Genomic DNA, 22,258 nt, shown 5'->3' on the forward strand with positions numbered 1-22,258 from the left:
ACTCCGAACGGAAAGCCTCAGACCTGGGGTGGAGGAAATGTCTAGTACTTGCATTTTGCTCTGGTGCATTGTAACTGTGTCGTAAGTGGAGTATCGCAATTCACAGAAAATTAACACACTTGTGTTTAAATTCAAGTTGGCTTGTCAAAATGTCAAAAGTTGATTTACAACCATAAGATATACAATAACATTTGGTAGGACTTAAAAGGTGTAGCTTCAAATTATGCAGTGGCATCAAGACCCTGACATCACCACAGAGAATGGAACCCCACAACAAAGACGGATGCCTGCTGCAACATCTCCACATAGCACACATACAAGATATGTCTCACTTAACACCCCAGGTGGCCAAATTCTTTGCAAATCATGCGTAATACAAGACGGACCCTTTGTAGAAAGATTGTTTATTTTTGCAAGGGAAGACAGCTGCAGAGAAACAATGCAAATATATACTAATACATGTAATACAGTATTCTAAGTGGGCGGAGTGAGTAACTACGTGGCTGTTGGTCACAAATTCCTACAAATCTATCCTCCTATGTCTTTTCTACCTAAAAATCAAAGGTTTGCTATGTTGTTTTTGACCTTCCTCGAGTGGATATGCAAGTACCGAATAAACGCAACGCTAGTACAGTAAATCTGCTGAAAAATCGCATAAAGTGACAAGAGATTAGCATCAATCCTTTAGCCGAGGGTATCGCCGCAGGGAATCAAACTCAAGGAGTGTTCTCACCACAAGGAAGTTTTGTAATTAAAGTTGATCTTCAGGAGATACTTCAGGTTTATTTGGGCTACATCATACACGATGTATCTGTGAAGCTTGTTAAGGAAAAATCATAACAAAAATGTAGTGTATATGCACATTTCTGGTCATGCTGTTAAATCTAATCCAAGCTAATCAGACCTACCATACTTAACCACAGCTCTCGTAGACTAATTAATAGTGGTGAGCAAACTATGGTAGTCAAGAGAGAAGGGGAGTGTTATCGGAGATGGAAGTACAGCACGTGTCACAACAGAAATTGTGAGGCTGTTCAATTCCAACAAGAAAGATAAAGACAGCGATGAGCGGTATAATAATGGGTAAAAAGGTCAGCTGTGGTTGATTCAACAAGACACTTTTTAAAGGGGAAAAGGAGGAAATGTGCGTGTTTGGCACTTCGACACAGGAGAATATACAGTATACTTGAAACAAAACCAGCGGAATGAAAAAAAATAGTGTACATAGAAAGCAGCAAAGCATATTCAAAGATCATAATGTGTGTAGAGTACAATAAAATCCATGTCTGAGTGAGCATAAAAGGATACTCGTTGTACAGTAGGCTGGTGTCATCAATGTTGGTGTGGGTTCCTTTTCCCAGAGGCACTTCTACGCCGTCTAAAGTGGTAGTAGCACTCGATTCAGGAGCAGTTCTGCCCAAACCTGCAAAGAAAAAGAAAATCAGTGTCTGCAGCATGAATTACTGGGAGAGAAGATTATTTTCATACCTTTAACACTATGCTTGCCCTTTGGTAATTTTGTGATATGGGAGGCCTTTTTCAGCTCGTGCCTAAAGTAAAAAAGAAAAAAAAAGTCAGCATCAGCATCATTCACAGCGAGTTCATTCAGGATGATGTCACTTACATGTTGCCGAGAGCAACTTCAGCCAGCAGTAGAAGTCCCACAGGGTTGGACTGTGATGTGTGACAGTAGTTTGCGCTCTTGGACACCATGTCAGCAAAGTACACACCTTTGCCGAACATGTAACCGGTCTAAAATATAAAATAAAACAATTAAAACAAAAAAGTATAGGCTAAATGAAATAATGCCGCCTATATTGAGTAAAAGATCAAAGCCAACTTGGCAACGTGTACTCACCACAGGTGCTTCCGGAGGGGCAATGCGGAGACCCTGAGACAAGATGCCAGCGTAGTTGGTGGCACGCGAGCCGTGCCACAGCAGCTGGCGATTGTGCAGCTCCTCGAAGGGGCGGAACCGCTGACGCTCTCCCTCGCGACTGATTTTGAAAATCTTGAATGATAGGTATTACAGTAATGTACACAAGAATTAGAGCTACACTGAAAACAAATACCACAACTTGTGAAAACAAAGTTGTAATGCTACAGGGAGTACATTAGAATATAATGGGCTCTTTGGGTCCAACGTGTCGTAATAGTCCGACTTTATTCCTATAAAATTAAGCCTCATTTGCAACATAGCGAGTTTATTGTGAAATTCTGATTTGCTCCTAACGTTACGACTTAAATCCTAACTCTCCCTCACTTTATTTTTGCTAAATTACTATTCATTGGTACAATTTCCAACTTTATTCTAATAAAATCTAAACTTTTGTTGTAATATTACTTGACTCTATTCAAGCAAAACAACTTCTATTAAAAATGCTGACTTTTCTCCCCTCTTACTAAGGTGACAAAATGAGGACGTTGTGACTTACATCTTCTACTTCCAGTGTATAGGTGTTGTGCGTGGCAGCATGTGTGTTCTTCACATATTGCATAATGATCTCTGCCTCCTGTGTGGACTTGTCCACAACCTGATAGACATAAAAAAATAATAAACTTTTCATAACATTATAACACAAGGCTAAAGCGATGGCATGGTCCTAACCTCAATCTGAGTTTTGAGTTTCTCATAGTTGATGTCAATTGGATCGCTCTCATTGTCCTGGGCCCCTCCTCTCAGCAGACTGTAAGCCACTTCAATGTCCAACAGGTTGTCCAGCATCTGAACTTTAGCCTGGACAGTGATATATGCATGTATTTAGCAACCATCTGCACTTAAGACATGAAACACGAGGACACTGGATAGTCTTGTGTCCATACTTGAATAAAGTCCAGGTTGTTGAGCAGTGGGGGTTTCTTCATGCCAAAGTCGTGAGGTATCAGGGTGTAGAAGCGATTGGACAGATCCAAAATCTGGGCTTCAGTTACACAATCTGACACAGCCTAACACAGGAAGAGGAATGTTTTGTTGAACAGCTAGAGTTGGCGTTGATGTGAGAAATCAAACAAATTAGCAGAGGGTGTCACCACAGAGGTTAACTGACCTGCTGAACTTCAGTGAGGAGAGCATAAGCACTCTGAATTTGCCGCTTACTCAGTTTTCCCAGAGGCATTTTCTGGAGGTCAATCTGGATGCAGGATGGAGAACAAAGCCTTACAGATGATCACTCGTTTGAAGAACTTATTGCTTCTAAGACTCTGATCTACATTTTTTGTACCTCAAACTCCACCATGGCCTTCTTCATGCTCTCCACATCAAAGATCATTTTAATGAGGTCCTGTACAGGTTTGGCCAGCTTGGACTTGGTGCCAGCGGTGGCCGTCAGCCTCTTCACAGCTTCTTCATCCTGCTCAGCAACACCAACGGCAGTCACACACGGTCACGATATCAGCTTCCAAGGTGTCCATACCTGTCCGTAGTCGATCTCCAGGGGGTAGAACTTATTGGGGCATTTGGTGAAGTCAGAGCAGCCCCACTCGTTGCCGGTCTTTTCTCTGTACACGGACAGGAAGTTCTTCAGCGCCGAGTGCATATCCCCATATTTGTCCAGCTTGTTGCCTCCGATGGTGGTGCCCACTCTGCCCCATGAGCGGAACACCCAGTACCTGCACATTGATGACAAATGTGGACACCATTGTCACTATGTGATGGATTCTAAGAAAGTGAGCACTCCCATTAACCTAACACACCTTTTCTGTACGTCGTCTTCAAGCAGCTGCAGTTTGTAGTAGGAGTTGGTTCCTCGGACTATGTCCACAAGACCTAATGTGGCGCTGTACATTTTCCCGTTCTGCTCCAACACATGAGCGCTGTTCTCCAGACCTAACAAAACCCACATTATCCATCAGTCGTGTTCGGGGGGGACAAAATGGTGGCACTTTAGCTAACCATCAATCATTCTGACTACCTGAGTCTGGATCCACAGCAGCACCTCCTTTGACTGTTAGTTTCATCTTCTTGGTTTTGCTGCTACCTGCAAGAGTGAGCATGCAGTTTTATACAAAGCCACAGACCACCACAATGTATCACACCAGGTATCCAATTGTTTATGACAGTGTGTATGGACCATAAAGTTGTTGGTGAATACAATCTATCAACATTGGGATAAAATAACGTGTACTGTATCTCGCTGTCTTCAATTACTCAACTGCAGAGAGTGCTCGGTGTTTATTACAAGGCAGGCGACTTTTTAAAAAATTTGTACAAATGCTTTGTTACAAGATCTAATACTGTATTATTATCAATTCTTCCACAAATACCGTCCGTTCCAGTCTTTGAGATTGTAATAGGAATTACTTTGGATTAAAATATAATTACCATCTGCATGCAGTGGTAAATATTAAAGTGATGATACTGTTAATAACTGAAAATTTACTGAATGATTACCTTCCTCCTCCTTTACTCTGCCGGTGCTCTTGGAAGCCATGGCTCCGGACTTGGAGGCCGCAGTTGGGGCCGGCGCCTCCGCTTTGACCTCTGCTCCCCAGGGGGAGATGGCGTGCAAGGAGATCAACTCCTGGAGCGCTTTGTCCGACGACTTGATGTCAGTGAGGAAATCTTCAGACACGACACGCACGCCGGCGTCCTTCACTTCCTCCATTTTCTTGCCCATCTTCTCCACTTCCTCTGTGGGCGGGGACCGTTATGTACTTTCAAAATAAAAACTTACTGATGAAAGGTCAGTTTGTAGGTAGGTTACTCACTCTTGGTGCTAATGCAGAGTGTGGCTTTTGTGGCCGAGCTGATAATCTTGCCACCCATTTCCTCCACGGCGGCCTTGATGTCGTCTTTGTTCTTGGCCAGCTTTCCCACAGTCAACAGTTTCATACCAGTCAGAGGTTTATCTGGGGAAACACACACACAGTTTAGTTTGGCGTCTTCTTCATAAGAGGTGCACTGGCCACTCACCTGTGGGTCCGCCCTCTGGGAGTGGCTTGGAGGAGGGGGCGCTGGAGGCACTTGCCAGAGGTTCAGCTTTGACTGCAGGCGTAGTTTGAGAAGGGGTTTCCTTTGGGTAAAGTCTGTCCTGTCGTTTAAACTTAAACTTTTTTAAGAAGGGAACTTCATGGAATTCCTAAAAAGAAGTGAATCAGATATATTTTATATGTTTTTACAGCTGCCCTCCACAGATTCATAGCAAAAGAAGGATTTAAAACAACAGTGACATATCGTCTATATGACACAATTTCCTAACCTGCTGACTAGTCAAAATACAAAGTCGTTTTTTTCCTAGTGTTCAATCACCGCCACAACATCGAAAACAATACATAATTAAATTAATCAACTCGTCAAGCCCCCGTGACATCATGGTATGCATGGCGTCACATGAGATGACATTTCATGAGTTGAGACCTCAGTTCAGTCGCTGACTTCTTTATACACTTGTGACAATTTAGACAATCCAAGATTTGAGATAACGTGTGTGTCAATCATCACTTGTGCATGTGCATGTCGGTTCATAAAAGCTTCATAATGGCAATGTTTTGACCCCGGAACAGATTATTCCATTTCCATGAATGCTTATGAGAAAATACTATAGAGGACCTACCTTGGGCATGACCCAGTCTTTGCGTTCGGGCTTTGTCGTTTTGTAAACACACTTTGTCCAAGCTGAGATGTCCCCCGTGCAGTAATAAGCATCCCCTTTGAATACGAGCTGGCCGAAGCACTCCTTGCATGGCTCAAGAGCACCAAAGGCCATGGCATCAGCCAAGCTGTCCACCACCTGTCAATCATAAAACGGTAACTTTAACAAAAGCGTGATTCAAGACTGTAGAGTCATTTTGAGGCACGCTCACATTTGATTCCCCTGAGGGAGCCCTTTGGTTATTGGCGAATAGAAGCTCCTCCATGTCATTGACTGAACAAAACTTCCTCAGCTTGTCTTTAATTCCCCAGATGAGCTTACTTTGCTCCTGGAGAGAGACAAAAAGCACACTGACGATGAAGATGTGTTGAACGCACATTGCAATGTCTCCCGTGGAGATCCAAGTAACCTTCAACTGCTCCTCCAACTTTTTTTTCTCCTCCTCATCAGCCTTCTTCTGTTTCTTCGAGACTCCATCCACTTCTTCACATTTGCGCTTTCTATAAGAGGGAACAAATAAATTTGGCCTAAATTTTAGCCAAAGCCACAAAGGCTAAAAGTAATTTTAATCTGAAGATAGATAAGAAAAGTGGTGGCCACATTGTATGAAAAACTGGGCTGGTTGCACAAAAAGAAATAAATACTATATACACACTACCATAATCAATATTCTTCAGCTCACCCTTCTGATTTGAGAGCAGGGAGCCTCTTTTTAAGCTCCTCCTGGTCCTCTGCCCGCAACATGTTGAAACCCTTCAGCTGAGCACCGCTGTACTCGGGCTTGAAGTCCAACTCCTCCCTACGGCTCACAAAGCATGCCGTGTGGTACCAGCGGTCAATCAGGCCCAGCTGGGGCTTTTCTGGGTCCACCGTTTTATTCGACACACGGATCAAATCCTGTGAGCGGAGACAGTAGCCACGTTTACATGAGTTTTTCATCTTTCCAAATGACTTTTCAGAAAACAATGGTATACATGGAAAGGAATATTCCAATCTCTTGTCTACATGCACCGCTATAATCAAACAGAATAGTCAAATGGGCATGTGCAGTAAAGCATCAACATCAGGTGATACAGACTTCCCCAAGATTTTCTTTCACTCGTTGGAAAAACTCTGTATTGCGAGTTTTTCATTCGTCCAGTCTTGAAATTTAGTTTGGATCAAAAACGAACTTTCCGCAGCAGTCCAGTGCCGATTGCTCACCTCCATTTTTAAAACTGAAGAACGTCTCCAGCTGCGTGTTTCGTCATATCTGAGCATGCGGTGAAAGAGCGCACCCGGAATAAATTTAAACAGGATTCATTCGGATTTTCTTTCGGAATGATGCGTATACAAAGGTTAAATTCTTTCCATTTGAGCAAATAAACCAAATGCAATTGGAATATTTGGGTCCATGTATACGTGGCTATTGAGGTGACATTTTTTTTTATAGTTCCAAATAGCTAGAAATGCATAGCCACAGGTGACCACAACATAACTCAAGAGTGGAGTTGAGAGGGGAAGAGGATTACAGTTGGAACGCCCCATGAGGTCAAAGTTATTATTGGGGTCTATTAATAGTGGTTAACTTTTTATACTTGTTTGACCGTTTACAAAGTGTAAATGGTTTTATGATGGTGATAGTTTGACACTGAAACAGGTCATTTAACATTACTTTTCCTGACCAACACATACAGCAATATGAACAAACCACTGGGTGACCAGCATTCTGAAATGAATTGCAGTTTAATGTGTTCATACCTTTTGTATCTTCAACTCACAACCTTTGCAAGTGCTGCGGTTCGATTTGGCATATTCCACCGCAAAGCCATTCAGCGTCTTTTCTCCTTTAGCTGCCCCTTTCTGTTCCCCTTTTCCTACAAAAACAACACACACAAATGTCACCCCACAAAACATGGATGATACCATGCGGAATTTTGGATGAGGCGCCGACCTCCTGTAGCTGCTCCACCACCTTCGATAGCCTTCTTGACCTTCTCCTGGTCTTCCCAGCGGAGGTCGGAAAAGCCGGCAATGTCGGCGGTGGACTGAGCTGCTGCTCTCAGCCAGAAGCAGGAGAAGTGATGCCAATGTGGGACCTTCCCATCAAACATGGGCGACTGCCACAGAAAAAGCAAATTTGACTTTAAACCAGTGTAACATGCAAATGGCATGCATTACAAGTCCATGCGTTCTTCAACAGCATACAAAGTATGCCGTTGAAGAACTCCTCAGTAAGTGCAAAACTGTGCATGGATGACGGTATCAATATGTGGTGCAGTCTTATCATATCAATAAGAATAAGCGATATGCTTGGACACTGGGCAGTGATTGATTTCTTATGAGTCCTATGGATACTGCAGAGGAAGAGTTGATTAATATGTGAAATCAATATTTTGTTGTACAACACATAATTCATATAATTGCCTACAAGTGAACAGCAGCCCATGCTTGGACAGCTTCAGCATTGATATCGCGATATCGATATTTTTCCCCGTCTACCCCTAATGTAAACAGCTATAATGAACAAAAACACAACATAATCATGTAACTAAAGCACATCTTAAAGCCCGTATGACTAATGACATAATGACATAGTCTTCTTGGATTTCAGCAACTGTAATTTCACGATAAATGCTAAAATCGTCTGCTTTTGATGCCGAATTGCATTAAAACGAAGACACGAGAAGCAGCGTACATGGAGAAATCTCATTCATAGTGGCAGCCATCTCAATTCTAATGAGGGCCTTTCTCCCTAAATCGAGACATTTACACAAATAAAGCCATATAAATATTATGTTATATGTAATGTTTAGTGATCTACGTTCAAAGAAAAAGCGCCAGACTGTCCAAAAAATAGCATGGCGTCAAGCTAGTTAGCTAGCTAGCTATGCTCAGAAGCATTAAGCATTACCTGCACCATGATAGCCATTCTCAGCGAGTTGATAGCTATGTTTTCTTTGCACTTCTTGCACGACGCACGGCCGCTTTTAGCGTATTCAGCTTTATACAGCTTGTCGTTCTGAGAGTCCGCCATTTTCTCTGACTTTCAAAGCCAAATTTCAAAGACAGACAATGAAACAAACTTTCTAAGGATGACAAGCGGGACAACAATCAGAGCCGCACAATCCCGCGTGTTTACTTGCACAGAGGGCGTGGGATTTGAGCGAGAGGGTTCACTCTGTCTTACTTTCGTTACACCAGAACGAAAATCAAAAGTGTTCCTTCGGATTGCCGTTGTAACTTTTGAAGAGTTATCAAATTATCATCTGAGATTAACAAGATTTCTATATTAACTAAATAATAAAATTATCAATTCCGTCTTAAAATATATGTATTTTGTGGATATTTGTATTATGAATAACGACACTTTCTAATTGTATTCGGTATCACTAGTGCCATGACCAATCTTTTTACTTGGCTGGTTTGTTTATAATTATATTTTTAAAATTCTAATCCTTAAAATATTAATGAATACAACCTAATAACATTTGCACAAATTTCACCTCGGTGACTCATCTGTTATAAATAGACGATCAGAGAGAGGACGAGCAGCTCCAGCTGCAGACAGCATTAATCGAGTGCAGATAACAGAAGGCATATTCGGTAGTGTAGTCCCAACGAGTACTAGATCATGATAAAATATACATAAAATAAACAAAAAACATATTTCCTTATACTTTTGATTATTTCCCTTTTAGTGTCATATTACATCACAATTATTACAAACAACAAAAATCACTTTTTTATTCCTTTTATCTATTTGACTTTATTAGCAAAAAAAGTGATAACACTAATACAGTCCCAGAATGATAATAATCCCCTAAATTATGTATTTTAAACATAAATATCTTATCACTAATTCTTAACAAAACAAAAAGGGTTCTCAATCATATAGGTGCTGCATTTTAATTAAGAAGTCTTTCAGGCATTGGCTTTTATTTAGCCACTACATTCTAATTCAGATCAGTCACATGTGAGAAGTGTAAAATATATATTAGGTCCTTTCAGACAACCTATTGACAATAAAAAAAATGAAAAAAACTTTCTGTGCTCTTGAATTGACATTTTAAGCAAACAAATGTAGATTTTCTGAGATATGGGACATTTAAAATGCAGTTCCTTCGTCTGTCCTGAATAAAATGAGAGTGTATAAAACGTGAATGAATATGTCAAAACAACACTGACAAAAATACAGATACAAAAAGCAGATAGATAAATAGAGAATAAACCATAAAAAACACTAGATATAGTATATAGGCCATTGGAAATCTATGTGAGGTGATTGTGGTTGTTTTGAGGTAATAAGTGCGTTTGGCTTGAAGGTATCAGAACCTGTTGCAAGATTATTATTGGCTTTTGAATAATGCCATTTGAGAACATTGTCATTATTTCAATATATGGTGAATTGAGGGTTGTCCAAGCCCAAATACACATGGAAGATTATGGAATGAAAGCAGCTGCCACCCATCAGCGCTAGAGGGCGCAGCGTGTCAGCTTGAAGCCCCCATTCGTCTCCCTCAGCTTCTCCTTGTGTCTGGCTTGGACTAGACTGAACACTATTCCCGCCATGGTCATGCGTCCACTGGTTCTGCCCCCCGGACGTCCATCTGGAGAAGTGTTGGCTATCTTGCTGCGCATGGTGCTGATGAAGTAGGTGCGCACTTTGCCCTGACATTCGCTTACCTGCAATGACAAGATCAGTGATCGCGTTTAACAGTATGTATGACTTTCAGTAGGGGCCCTCCTCCTACTTCAGGGCAGTTCAAGCTGCTGCACCTTCCTTGAAGTGACACTAAACCAGAAATACCTACAATAGGAACACTTTGAGACACTCACCCCCTTGACAAAGATTTCTCCTCGTAGCTCCAATGAAAAGCCCCACTCCATCAGAATCTTTCTGGTGGCCTCAGGCACCTGGATGCGTCCGCTCACCCCTGTGCTCTCCATGCGGCTTGCCAAGTTCACCGTTGACCCCCAGATATCATATTGAGGCTTGCTAGCGCCGATTACACCTGCTACCACCGGCCCGTGTGCAATGCCTAATACGGAGAAATGCTGGATTTCATTACAGACACTGAATTCCTCAGTCAGAGGAACCAGATGACAGCTTACGGGCAATGAGAAGTATTTATTTAAATAAACCTTCATATAAGCTGACGCCTGTTTACAAAGTGTGTCCACAGTCAGCCTCTTACCGACACGGAGCTGAAAGTCTTTGGCCGAGTGCCTGTTAATCTCCTTCAAGGTCTCCTGCATCGCCATTGCAAACAGAACCAGCTCACTCAAGTGATTCCATTCATCCATAGACGACTGCAGGAGAGACGGCTCGATGAATAGTTGACAGACATATTTAAAAGAAGGTAAGAAATGTCTCTGTCCCACCTGTCCGTCTGGAGCTAGACCAGAGGCGGCCATATAGCAGCTCCCGATGGTCTTGATCTTCTCTACATAGTCAAAGTACGACTCCTCCAGCAACTGAAAAAAGAGGCAGAGATGAAAACACGCTGTTAAGAAGACGCTGACAAGAGTGTCAGACTCTGTGTGACTATGTGGGGATGCTGCACTGTGTCCCTTATAGGTTATCACATGGTTTGTCTGGTATCAGACCAGGTATCATGCCCCCACGTGCCAGACCGAAGGTCGAGGGCTGATACTGGCACGTGGGGGCATGATACTGGGCCTGATACCAGACAAACCATGTGATGATCTTATTATCACATACTATTTAATCATGAGCTTATTATCGCGTACTATTTAATCAAAAGACCATTTTGTTTCCAGAAAATTTTCAGTTTATTACATGTATTATATCTAAACAGTGTAAACACAATAATTGCAAAAATATTTCAACAATAATATTTTATCAACAGTCTTATCTCATCAATGTCTGACAATTAAAGTTCTATTAATCAAGTTTGGGATTTTTTGGTGACTGGAGAAACACTAGGAATATTTATAGTGTGTGTTCACGCTCGTGCGCTGTTCTCTGATTGGTTGTTTCACGGGCACGATACCACGAGTGGACAGCTACGGGGGCTGATACTGGACATGGTTAAACTCTATATTTTATCAGTATCACTGCCCTGGGCTTTGACACAGTATCATTTCGGCCTTTTCTCGTATCATTCATGGGTGGTTTCTAGGGTACAGGGCCAATTAATACTGTAGTATGTGATAATGTCTGTTATCATAACAGAGAGGCATGGCTTACCGTGAAAACATGTGTTAATTACGCGAAAAAAATGAACTTAATGAATGAAATAATGACATGGAATAATGAATGAAATAAATGAGTTACAGCTCTATTTTGACAGCCCGAACCATAATCCTTACCTCTAACACTATCCCCAACGACATACCACTGATCCTAATCCTAAAATTACCTTTAAACTCAACCCTAACCCTAGCCGTAAACCTATCTGCTCCAATCTTAAACCCCAACGCTAACCCCAAATCCGACCTTATTACCATACCTAAGCCTTACAGTGACACCCTTACCTTTACCTGAATCCGAGCCCCCACCTGTTCATTCTTAGAGGCATTTGGTATTCCACTTTAGATATGTTTTCACATCACTTATCAAGCTCACCTCATCAAAGCCTGCAATGATCTCATTCAGCAGCCGTAGGCAGTCCACACCTTCATGTCTGACCTCTTTTTGCTCAAAGTACTCATTAAAGCCAGCAATGGAAGCAAACATGACTCCCACTTCATCATATGACTGGGAGTAAAGCTCCTAGAAAGACCACACAGACCTTCATTCATCCTCTAAATCACATTATCCTCACCATCTATCTGGCACAGAAACACAGTAAATCAAGTCTATAATGATAAGTATATAGTTGAATGTTTGTACCTCATCATTCTTGCTACGCTCCAAAAAGTGTCTGGCCACGTGCACGGGCAGAATATTGTGCAAAAGACATTCATTATGTTCACGCAGCTCCCTCATATCCTCCACTTCCTGCTGAGCCTGCAGACGCCACAGGAAGTCCAGCCTGGCAGTGGCTTCCCACTAGAGACCAAAACGCGTGTACAGGACAGTATATTCATTACTTTCTACCACTCTCTATGGATTGACAAGATCCAGAAATGGAGAAGTTACCTGGCGTCCATTGTAGAAGACAGCAACAATAAACATGACCAAGAGAAGAATGGCAGTCCATTTCCTTCTGACATAGTGAGATCTGTGCACATGGAACGTTGTGGTCGGTGAGTGTTTACTGTAAAAAAAAAAAGCCTTTTTAGTGGGCTAACCTGTGCAGCATGTCGTGGCGTGCAAGAGAGAGGAAGGCCAGATGGATGAGGTAGGAGTAGACGGCCACCGCCAGCAACAACACCGCCAGCTTCAACAGAGAGTTGAGGCGTAAAAAGACAGCACACGTCACCATGGCGATCACGCCGCTCAGCACAAACACCTGCATAGGTAAAAAAAAGATGAGATTTTGGGTAAATACTCAAAATGGACAAAACTATTTTGGTTGTTGTTAGATGATTATTATTATTACCTCCGGGAAAGAACACACAGTGAGTGAACGTGAAGGCATGTTGGCACTGTCCATCATATTAGCCTCTTCTCTGTCTGTGAGAATGCACCATACCTGCAGGCAAAATGAACAGGACGTGTTTTCTTTGTTTATTTTTGTTGTTATTATTATTATTATTTTTTTTTACGCTGGTATATACTTTCATTTGTCAGTGTTCCTGAACAGGATTTTTCATCGACATATTATATTTGATTGTATTTGTACAATAAAACATACAGTCGTTCCTCACCACTTCGTGGTTAGAAAACTATACTGAAAACTGTATCGCGTTTTTCAAAAATTTAATTGATAAATGGCCGCTGTTTGGTGATTGACGACAACCATTTTTATGTATTGTTGGCCTAAATTAAGCAATCCATTATCTATGGCACGGGGGTATGCTGGAGCCTATCCCAGCTGCCTTTGGGGGAGAGGTGGGGTACACCCCAGGGCACATGTACACATTCATACCTATGGACAATTTGGAGTCGCCAATTAACATAACATGTATGTTTTTGGAATGTGGAAGGAAACCGGAGTACCCGGAGAAAACTCGCGCACGCATGGGGAGAACATGCAAACTCCACACAGAGAATCGAACCCAGGTCTTCCCGATCTCCTGTGTGGCATCTTCAAGCATAACAATGACTAAATGAACTAAAGTAATGAACTGAAATACAAATACAGTTAAAGATATGAAAGGACTTTCGTCACCACACAATTATTACAGGTTTGAAGTATCTCACAGCACGCACATTAATAATAATAATCATCATCATCATAATAACACGGGGTACTGTTGTGGCTGTACTCCAGATAAAACTCAACTCTTAATCCCTGATGTCACTTCCTTTTTATATGTTTGGAAGGCATAGGGGTGTTATTGTATGTCCAGAGGGCTCTAATAATATTAGAAACCATATGTAGAAGGCCATAATGCTATACTCTAAACATGTAAATATTTGATGACAAAGGAATGCTACTGTGTTGAAATTCACAAATTAACAGTGATAAATGAGGGACTACTGTACAATTAAAGTGACTGGTGCTCCACATCAATTAGTTTTAGCTCCAACAACAGTCTGGTTTTCTCCCTCACTGTTGTTTACTTCTATGTAGGAAGTTAATTAGCGAGTCAAAAAGAGTTGCAGGTCATGTGTCCAGCCCGCTGAAGAGCTATAAACTGATCAAAGAAGTTGTAAGATGGGCCGACATAGCGACGACGCTGTAGCATAATTTAGGCTTAAGTGGGATGAATGAACAAATAGCCATCAGTTCACTGGTTAGTGATAGCACTCACCATGTCCATGGAGGCTAAAGCAAAGTTAATGACAATAGCAGTGAGGGTGAGCATGTTGCGAGCGTTGTTGTTTTCATGGATCCAGCAACAGAAGTGCTGCAGTCTAGCGGGGCACCACTTGAATTCTTCAGCTAACACGACCAGCAGCAGCAGCATGTAGGTGAGTAAAAACAGGGAAAACTGGAGGATGGCTGGGAACATCCTGCAGGGAAAAAAGATAGAAAGGAATAAGAGAAAATATTCATTATGAACAACAAGTTGCGTTGGTGTCTTCCGACCTGGGGGCAGAGATGAGGGCCTGGGCAGCCATGACAAATAGGAGCATGATAAAGGAGCACACCAGGTTGGAGTTGAACATTTCATCTCTCATCTGGGAAAACTATGGCAGTCAAAAAAGAGAATTAGAAGTCAACCCTGCAAGTCACAATATTCCAGAAGGTGTATGTTGCTGTATTTGCATGGTTGTCTAAATGCACCCATACCTTGTCCTCAATGTGTATGTCCTTGAACACCAGAGACAGAGGAGTGATGTGCTCCTTATGCATACGCTCACTGCTTCGAACCTCGATGGCATGTTTGATGCGTTCATTAATCTCCTTGGAGGTGGACCGCCATATGTTGGGTAATGAACCGTTGGTAAATGAGGCCAAGATCTGTAAGGGAAACATGACACAAATCAGATCAATGCAGGAAGACAGCGAGACCAATATGGAATGAAAACCTACACTATTCATGTCAATGGCGCTCCCGAATGGAATCTCTGGATTCCAGGTTCGAATTGTTTTCTGGACTTTGGGTGTCTCATTGTAGTCGTCTTGATATCTGTCCTCCATGGGACAAATGAAAAAGGTATCAATGTTGTGTCTCCGCAGAAATTCACTCCGGTCCCCTCCTCGTCCATCCTCCGTCTTGTAGGTGCCTTCGAGACAGTCCAGGGTTGCCTTGGAGATGTGGATTCGCCTGTTGGAGGGAAAATGGCAGATGATCTACCATTATGTTTCCAAAACCAGTCTTATACTTGCAAAAACCCACTTACCCTGGTATCCCGCCTGCCTCCAGCATGTTAGCAATGCCCACATCCCAAGACCAGACGTCAAACTGCCATTTCTGCAGACCCAGCACCCCGCATAGGACGGAGCCCGAATGGATCCCAATCCTCATGTCCATGTCAAAGTTAAGGAGCTTCCGTACAGACCTGATGTTGACGAGTGACCAGAGATGTTTTGGTATCATCTCTTAGTAGCTGTAAACATATAACAACCACTGTCTGTAGCCTCTATTCGGACTAACCGAATGGTGTTGATCATAGCCAGCCCCATCTCTACGCAGTGACGGGCATGGGCACGCTGTGGTTCTGGAACTCCTGACACGCAATAGTAACAGTCTCCGAGTATCTTTATTCGCAGGCATTGGTGCTCCTGTAACATTGATAAAATATTGAATGTACATACGTATTGTACATGTACAATAGGAAAGAAACATGCTCAGGTTCGAACCTCAGCCAGGCGATCAAAGCGTCCAAAGAGCTCATTGAGGGTTCGAACCAAATCCTGAGCTGACAAGTTCATGGATAACAGAGTGAAGCCCTTGATATCTGCAAAAAGTATGCTGCAGAGAAGAAAAACAAAAACAGGGATACAACTTAAACCATCAACCTCTGCCTTAAGAGGTAGCAGCTGTACCATTACACCACCAGGGACTGAAAAATGACTGGGGGCAACAAGCACAGTGTCAGCAAAACAGCACGTATTCTGCTTGTAGTGAGGGGACGACTCTTGGCACCCACCTGACATCCTTATACTGGTGAATGTAAATCTTGTGAAATTCTTGAGGATTGAGCTCGTCTTCCATGGAACTCATGTCGGCAATCATCTCCAAGGCTACGAATCGGGGCAAGATCGATAGCACCAGACGCTCCTGTTTGGAAGAAACATTTATGAAGGATACAACAGTGTTCATTCATTCATTTTCTACCGCTTATCCTCACAAGGGTCGTGGAGGTGCTGGAGCCTATCCCAGCTGTCTTCAGGCGAGAGGCGGGGTACACCCTGGACCCAGCCAATCACAGGGCACATAAAAACAAACAACCATTCACACTCACATTCATACCTATGGACAATTTGGAGTCGCCAATTAACCTAGCATGTTTTTGGAATGTGGGAGAAAACCCACGCATGCACGGGGGGAACATGCAAACTCCACACAGAGATGGCTGAGGCTGGAATTGAACTCAGGTCTCTTAGCTGTGAGGTCTGCGTGCGAACCACTCGACCGCACAACGGTGTTACAAGAAAGCTAAATATCATCAATGGGTATATTTGATAGCATAATGTAATCATGAGACAAATGGTCATGTTGAATGATTTGACGCCCCTGCACAACCTGAAGCTCCATTGTTCCATTGAAGGATGGAATTTATGTTGTCGCGCCTGTGGTCCATTTTATTTTCGTCCAATCTTGCTCAATTTTTGCAGACATGTGCTTGTCGGTCGTCTAAAGGTGTGTACCAAATTTCATGGTGGTTCAACACCTGGGTGGGTGTTTTGTGGCACGCATTGACAAGTGAGAGATTTCGCTTAAGGGGTCTAAGTTTGGGTGTTTTGTGTGCGGTGGTTCAGAAGTAAAAGAGTTGCCTTACTAAATATGCACAGTCATGTCAACAAAAGAACTTCATTCTACCTGTCTTTGGTTTTCCTGCTCCAGTTTGAGGCGTCCTTCAATGCAACGCCGTGTTTCCAGAAACACCTGTCGTTGTGAATGATCTGTCAGGTAGTGGATGAAGAATCCAGCTGTGTTCATACCCAGGTACAGAAGGCCTTTGGCAAACACCTGCAACCAAGAAAAAGGATTCATTCACTCAATTTAACCAGAAAGTACAACAACTAAGCGGCATCTAGACGATAGTTAGAACAACCTTTCTTAAAAGAACTGGATCGTTACGGTAGCATATGATCTCCAGTATAAGATGCAACGCCGACGTCAGCGATCCAGCACACATGGCCCACAGAAGAGGTAAGGGCAGCAGCGTGTATGTGGCAAACAGAGTGAACAAAAGGTACCACGACGGGTCTTTCTCCAGTCCATATGCCAGTCCTCCCAGTACCTGCGTGGACTGCGACAGCCAGCTGGCAAGCCCGGCATAATGGAGCCACTTTGGCGACATGGAGCCCTTAAAGTTCAAAACCACGATGCACAGCGCCACCGCAAACACCATGAACATGCACGTCAAGCAGCCTCGTAGTGGGTCCGTGACCTCCTCAGGGGCCAAAGCAAGGTACAGAACCAGGATCTGCAGCTTGGCCATTGCGTCAATGATGTTAGTGATGGCTAAGGAGTTGCGTCTTTGGTGAGAGGAGTGTTGCTGGTACAGTTTTTCCAGGTCTCGGGACTTAAAGGTATGTCTCAGGGTGGGTATATAGATCCCATGGATGATGTGGCCCCAGTGCACAAAGAAGTCGGCATCGCTGGCGTATTCATTCCAACCTGATGCCACGCTGCTGTGCATGCTTATGGAGCTACAGATTTGTGAAGGGTGGACTCGGAACGTAGAGGAACGTCGCTTGACTCCACGCGAGGCCTTGCTGCGGATTTGTTTGTTGATTTCTTTCATGTAGGTATCCGTCACAAAGATCTTGTGTGCCGGCTCCACACCCACCTATCACGACAAATAATAACATACGATCAGTTCTGGTAAATACCCCTCTTAAATAACCAGACGTGGGATGGTGCTTCACCTGGGCGCTCAGCTCCTGCTGGATGATGATGTGTTTCACGGCGTTCTGCCACAACATCTTTTTACGCCGCAAGCCGGGGGACAAGGTGGCGGTCGGGCAGGGTGGCTCGCACAGCTCCATAGGAGAGATCTGCGTCTCAGCAAAGGTCACCATGGCGATGGCAACCTTGGCTTGAGTTGTTGATGGCAGATGTGGTAAAGATGGTGTCCTTGATGTGGCAGTAGAAAAGATGAAATAAGTCGGACATTCATTCATTTATGAGCCTTATACCCACTGACTATGGACTGAGAACTTTTAGGCTAACAACAACAGCAAGACCAAATTGGGTCTCAGCAAGTATTTACTTGATTCTACACTCTAAAACAGTGGTCTCAAACATGCGGCCTACGGGCCAAATGTGGCCCGCAGGACACTAGTTTGAGGCCCCCGCCTTGATATGAAAGTTTAATGTTAGTGCGGCCCGCGCAAGTTTGATATGGATGCTGTATGGTATCATGTACCCAGAAAAAATTATTATGTTTGATTAATGTTCATGTTAAAGGTTAAATAACTGTTAATAGTTATCCTCCCTATCCGTGTGGAAGTGGTACGTTTTTGGCTATTTAAGTTTAAAGAAAATAACTTGAAGGCTGCCGTTTAGGTCGCTAGCTCTCTAGTTTGCGAGTTAGCATGTGTCTCAAGACCCTGCAGTTGCGCAATATGTTGTAAATAAAAAGAGTATAAATGTGACCTTAGTCGTGTTTTGTCATGTCTACAGGGCTCTAATAATGCTTTGTTAATTATAATCTGAAAAAATAATTTGTCTACCCACCAACTATATGAGGTTTCTTAAGTTTTTATTATTTGCCGTTTTATTATTATTATTATATTTATTTATTTATTACTGATTGATTGTCTTTATTCTTGATTTGTTTATTTATTTTTCATCTTATTTTGTGTAGAAAAATAAAAAGTAAGATATTTGAGAACAGTGGAATGTTTTATCAGCAGAGCTTTTCTTGTAGAAAATCGGAACCAAAGCAAAGTTTATTCATTTTTCTGTTTTTAATAAATGCGTTTTTTTTTTTTTTTGGGAAAACCTGATGAGGCCCAATCTCACCCAGACCCTAGCTCCAATGGCCCCCAAGTAAATTGAGTTTGAGACCCCTGCTCTAAAAGATTCCCATATATCCCCATCCTTGATATCCTGATCTAAGGGGGCTAGAACTGTGTATGCAGAGCACCAGATCGGACCACCACCTGCTTGTGTCCACGTGCATCCAGAAGCTTTTCAACCAGTGATCTGGTGGCCAGATTTAGACATGAGCTAGCTAATGCTCCTGAGTTAAACTCCTCCAGGTGGTTCTGACGCGCTAGATGGTGACGCCAACCCCACTCCTACTGCAGGTCATAGGTCTGATTCCCACAGCTTCAATTGTGGACATGCCAAAAAACTCTTAAATATGGTCATAAGGAAGAAAACTTAATCCCAATCCCACAGCAAAACAGTTTTCACAAGTATATAACATTGTCCTAGATTTTTAGTTTACAGACTATTTACACTTTATCATCTATGGGTAAGCACAAACTGTGGCTATATAAAACCCTCAGACTGACCTGTAATGTTCAGCATTTTGCGTATTAGCTCCTTGTGTTCGGTTTTAGCCATGCTACATGCAGACGGCCCATCACAATCCATTTTTGACGATCCCTTTGCATACATGTATGATCCACACAGGGATGAGAAAGTTCAGGCATAATCCAGAAAACAAAAAATACATTTTAAATAAACATAGCTCCACAAGCGAGACATGGGACTTTTATCCAATAAAGAAGGAGGACAAATATGCAGCCAAGACGCGTAGAGCCGTTCCGGCAGGATTGTAGGTCACCACCTGGTCTGTTTTGAAAGGAAGTCCATAACTGGCAGGAAGCAACGCTGCAGCGATGAGGAGTGTAAAGAGGATTAGTTAGTCAGCAGCCATTCTCGCTGGCCTGTAAAGATGCGGTCACCGGGACCAAGACGAGGGCCAAGTCAGCCAAATCTATTAGAGGATTGGCTGACACTTGAAATTCTGCCAAATGTGTGTTTCATGTAGTCTAAACAATGTACTCACGCTTTACTGGAAGTAAGGCGTTTCTTTGAGAGGAGGCCTTTAGTTGTACAAATGCTTGTCTATGGAGAATTCCTTCACTGTCTCAGTAGCAATGAACTGTTGCAATTCAGTGGTTGGTACTGGATTGTAACACCACATTTATTTGAGGGACGGACATTATTTCAGGAAAATTGAGACCTTTCCTAATTCAGAATGAATTATTATAATGTTTTTTAGAGCATGAAAAACAAGAGAACGCCCCATTGTCATCTTCACACTTATATTACCCAATATAGGAAAAATAAGAGAAAAGAGGCTGCACGGCAGATGAGTGGCTAGCGAGCAGGCCACACGGGAGATCCAAGTTCGATTCCACCCTCGACCATCTCTGAGTGGAGTTTGCATGTTCTCCCTGTGCATGCGTGGGTTTTCTCGGGGTACTCCGGTTTCCTCCCACATTCCAAAAACATGCTAGGTTAATTGGCGACTCCAAATTGTCCATAGGTATGAATGTGAGTGTGAATGGTTGTTTGTCTATATGTGCCCTGTGATTGGCTAGCGACCAGTCCAGGGTGTACCCCGCCTCTCGCCTGAAGACAGCTGGGATAGGCTCCAGCACCCCTGCGAGCCTCATGAGGATAAGCGGTAGAAAATGAATGAATGAATATTCACGGTGTGAAATGTAAAAAGCAGTGTTGTCATTAGGCCTATTTTATGGGGGGCTTCAGCAATAGTCCCCCTAAATAATTTGATATTTTTTATTGAGTTTTTTTTTTACAAAAAAAATATCTGACAAATTCAATATAATAGGGCAAAAGCAGGCTAATAAGCAAGCCAATAAGCAGGCTATTACTAGCCTACTACTACTAGTAGTAGTACTAGTAGTAATAATCAGAAGAAGAAAAATGATGATAGCAATCATAATAGACAAAAACAATTGAGTATCTCTACTACATCAAAAAAATGTCAAAAAGTGGAAAAGTTATATCTCGGTTCTTGTTCGTTATTTTATTTTATTTATTTTTTTGAATGTCTACTACATTAATTCATATATATTACATTCATTCATTACATTCATTCATATAATTCAAGCCCCCCCCCCGTCATCAGAACCGAGTGACTCCCCTGGTAAAAAGGGATGAGTGGTGGATTATTATTAACAATGACGATGATGTCTTCTCGCTGGGCAGAAAGCATCAACATGATCTCCACGGCTGTAAGCTGGTTACAGTTTTGAGACTTTCTTAGCTGTGGAAACACACAAAGCCCCTTAGACTGATCAAATGAGTTCCAGTCTGTCCCCACGTGAGTGTGTACACTCGTTCAGACCAGTGGCTCCTATGTGTACATCTAATAATAGATTCCCTCAGGGTCTAAGGCAATTAGCTCACTTATAGCTGCAGTCTCATTAACATGACAACTGGCAAGCATGTATGGTATGGTAGGCCTTACCATGTAAGTTACATCAAGGAACATACAGTAGCTAACGAGGCAGGATAAATAAATTGGTGCGAGGCAATGTCAGTTCAGAGTAAATGAAGCTTTAGTGCCATCGTTAGACATGAGAGTGAAAGAGTCCGCACCGAATGGGAAGTTATTGTGAAAAGAGATCGAGTGCCTGTGAACTTGCCAAGCCCCTCCAAGCTAATTAGCATTAAGGCAAAGTACTTTGGCTGGGCACTAATGAGCTGATGGTCATTGGCGCTCAAGTAAAACAGGCTGACACTTTTGCCTTTGAGAATGCTGAGCTTGTCCTTTCCTGCTGAGCACTGTGCTACCTTGTGTCAGAAGAATAGATGAAAAATATAGAATAGAAAAGGCACCACTAGCGTGTGTGGAGTTAGCATGTAAAAATCATACATGTAAATGTGAGTGTGGATGGTTGTTTGTCGATATGTGCTATACCAATCTAGTGAGTACAAATATGTGTATTTTTTTATTAATTAAAAATGAAATTAAATTTTTTTATTAATTAATTTAATTATTTGTGTGTTTGGCGTTTGCCCCTGTCGGCCACCGTAAGGAAAAAAAAAAATCGAGCGATCGCTTC

The 22,258-nt window shown here is 42.5% G+C and overlaps 2 protein-coding genes across 4 annotated transcripts; both read right to left on the reverse strand.

Moving 5' to 3' along the window:
• Positions 1-388: 388 nt before the first annotated feature.
• On the reverse strand, positions 389-8,687 carry parp1 (poly (ADP-ribose) polymerase 1). The gene is made up of 23 exons (XM_058057515.2): positions 8,485-8,687; positions 7,525-7,690; positions 7,332-7,447; positions 6,274-6,488; positions 6,001-6,091; positions 5,803-5,919; positions 5,553-5,729; positions 4,913-5,078; positions 4,708-4,848; positions 4,391-4,630; positions 3,912-3,977; positions 3,694-3,826; positions 3,414-3,609; positions 3,222-3,350; positions 3,048-3,131; positions 2,824-2,946; positions 2,609-2,737; positions 2,436-2,534; positions 1,859-2,011; positions 1,625-1,752; positions 1,489-1,550; positions 1,309-1,423; positions 389-811 (listed from the first exon to the last, which is right to left on the reverse strand). Exons 1-23 carry the CDS (start codon positions 8,605-8,607, stop codon positions 730-732), a joined length of 3,051 nt encoding a protein of 1,016 aa, XP_057913498.2. The 5' UTR covers positions 8,608-8,687; the 3' UTR covers positions 389-729.
• A 547-nt stretch (positions 8,688-9,234) lies between these two features.
• LOC131107451 (adenylate cyclase type 8) lies at positions 9,235-20,349 on the reverse strand. 3 transcript variants are annotated; one of them, XM_078799278.1, is made up of 22 exons: positions 20,230-20,349; positions 19,730-20,107; positions 18,134-18,341; positions 17,314-18,054; positions 17,079-17,228; positions 16,186-16,316; positions 15,896-16,007; positions 15,690-15,817; positions 15,436-15,594; positions 15,125-15,359; positions 14,882-15,052; positions 14,678-14,778; positions 14,400-14,601; positions 13,082-13,174; positions 12,831-12,991; positions 12,679-12,760; positions 12,430-12,588; positions 12,163-12,309; positions 10,956-11,048; positions 10,769-10,883; positions 10,410-10,612; positions 9,236-10,256 (listed from the first exon to the last, which is right to left on the reverse strand). In XM_078799278.1, the coding sequence occupies exons 3-22, from the start codon at positions 18,284-18,286 to the stop codon at positions 10,047-10,049; spliced, it is 3,546 nt and encodes a 1,181-aa protein (XP_078655404.1). In that variant the 5' UTR covers positions 18,287-18,341; positions 19,730-20,107; positions 20,230-20,349; the 3' UTR covers positions 9,236-10,046. The 3 variants fall into 3 exon arrangements, with proteins under 3 accessions (XP_078655406.1, XP_078655405.1, XP_078655404.1); XM_078799280.1 differs by having other exon boundaries at positions 9,235-10,256; positions 10,769-11,048; positions 17,965-18,054; XM_078799279.1 differs by lacking the exons at positions 19,730-20,107; positions 20,230-20,349 and having other exon boundaries at positions 9,235-10,256; positions 18,134-18,337.
• Positions 20,350-22,258: the final 1,909 nt, after the last annotated feature.

Source organism: Doryrhamphus excisus, linkage group LG19 (assembly GCF_037039965.1).
Source record: "Doryrhamphus excisus strain RoL-2023G ecotype Guam linkage group LG19, RoL_Dexc_Guam_v1.1, whole genome shotgun sequence".
Classification (NCBI taxonomy): Eukaryota; Metazoa; Chordata; class Actinopteri; order Syngnathiformes; family Syngnathidae; genus Doryrhamphus; species Doryrhamphus excisus.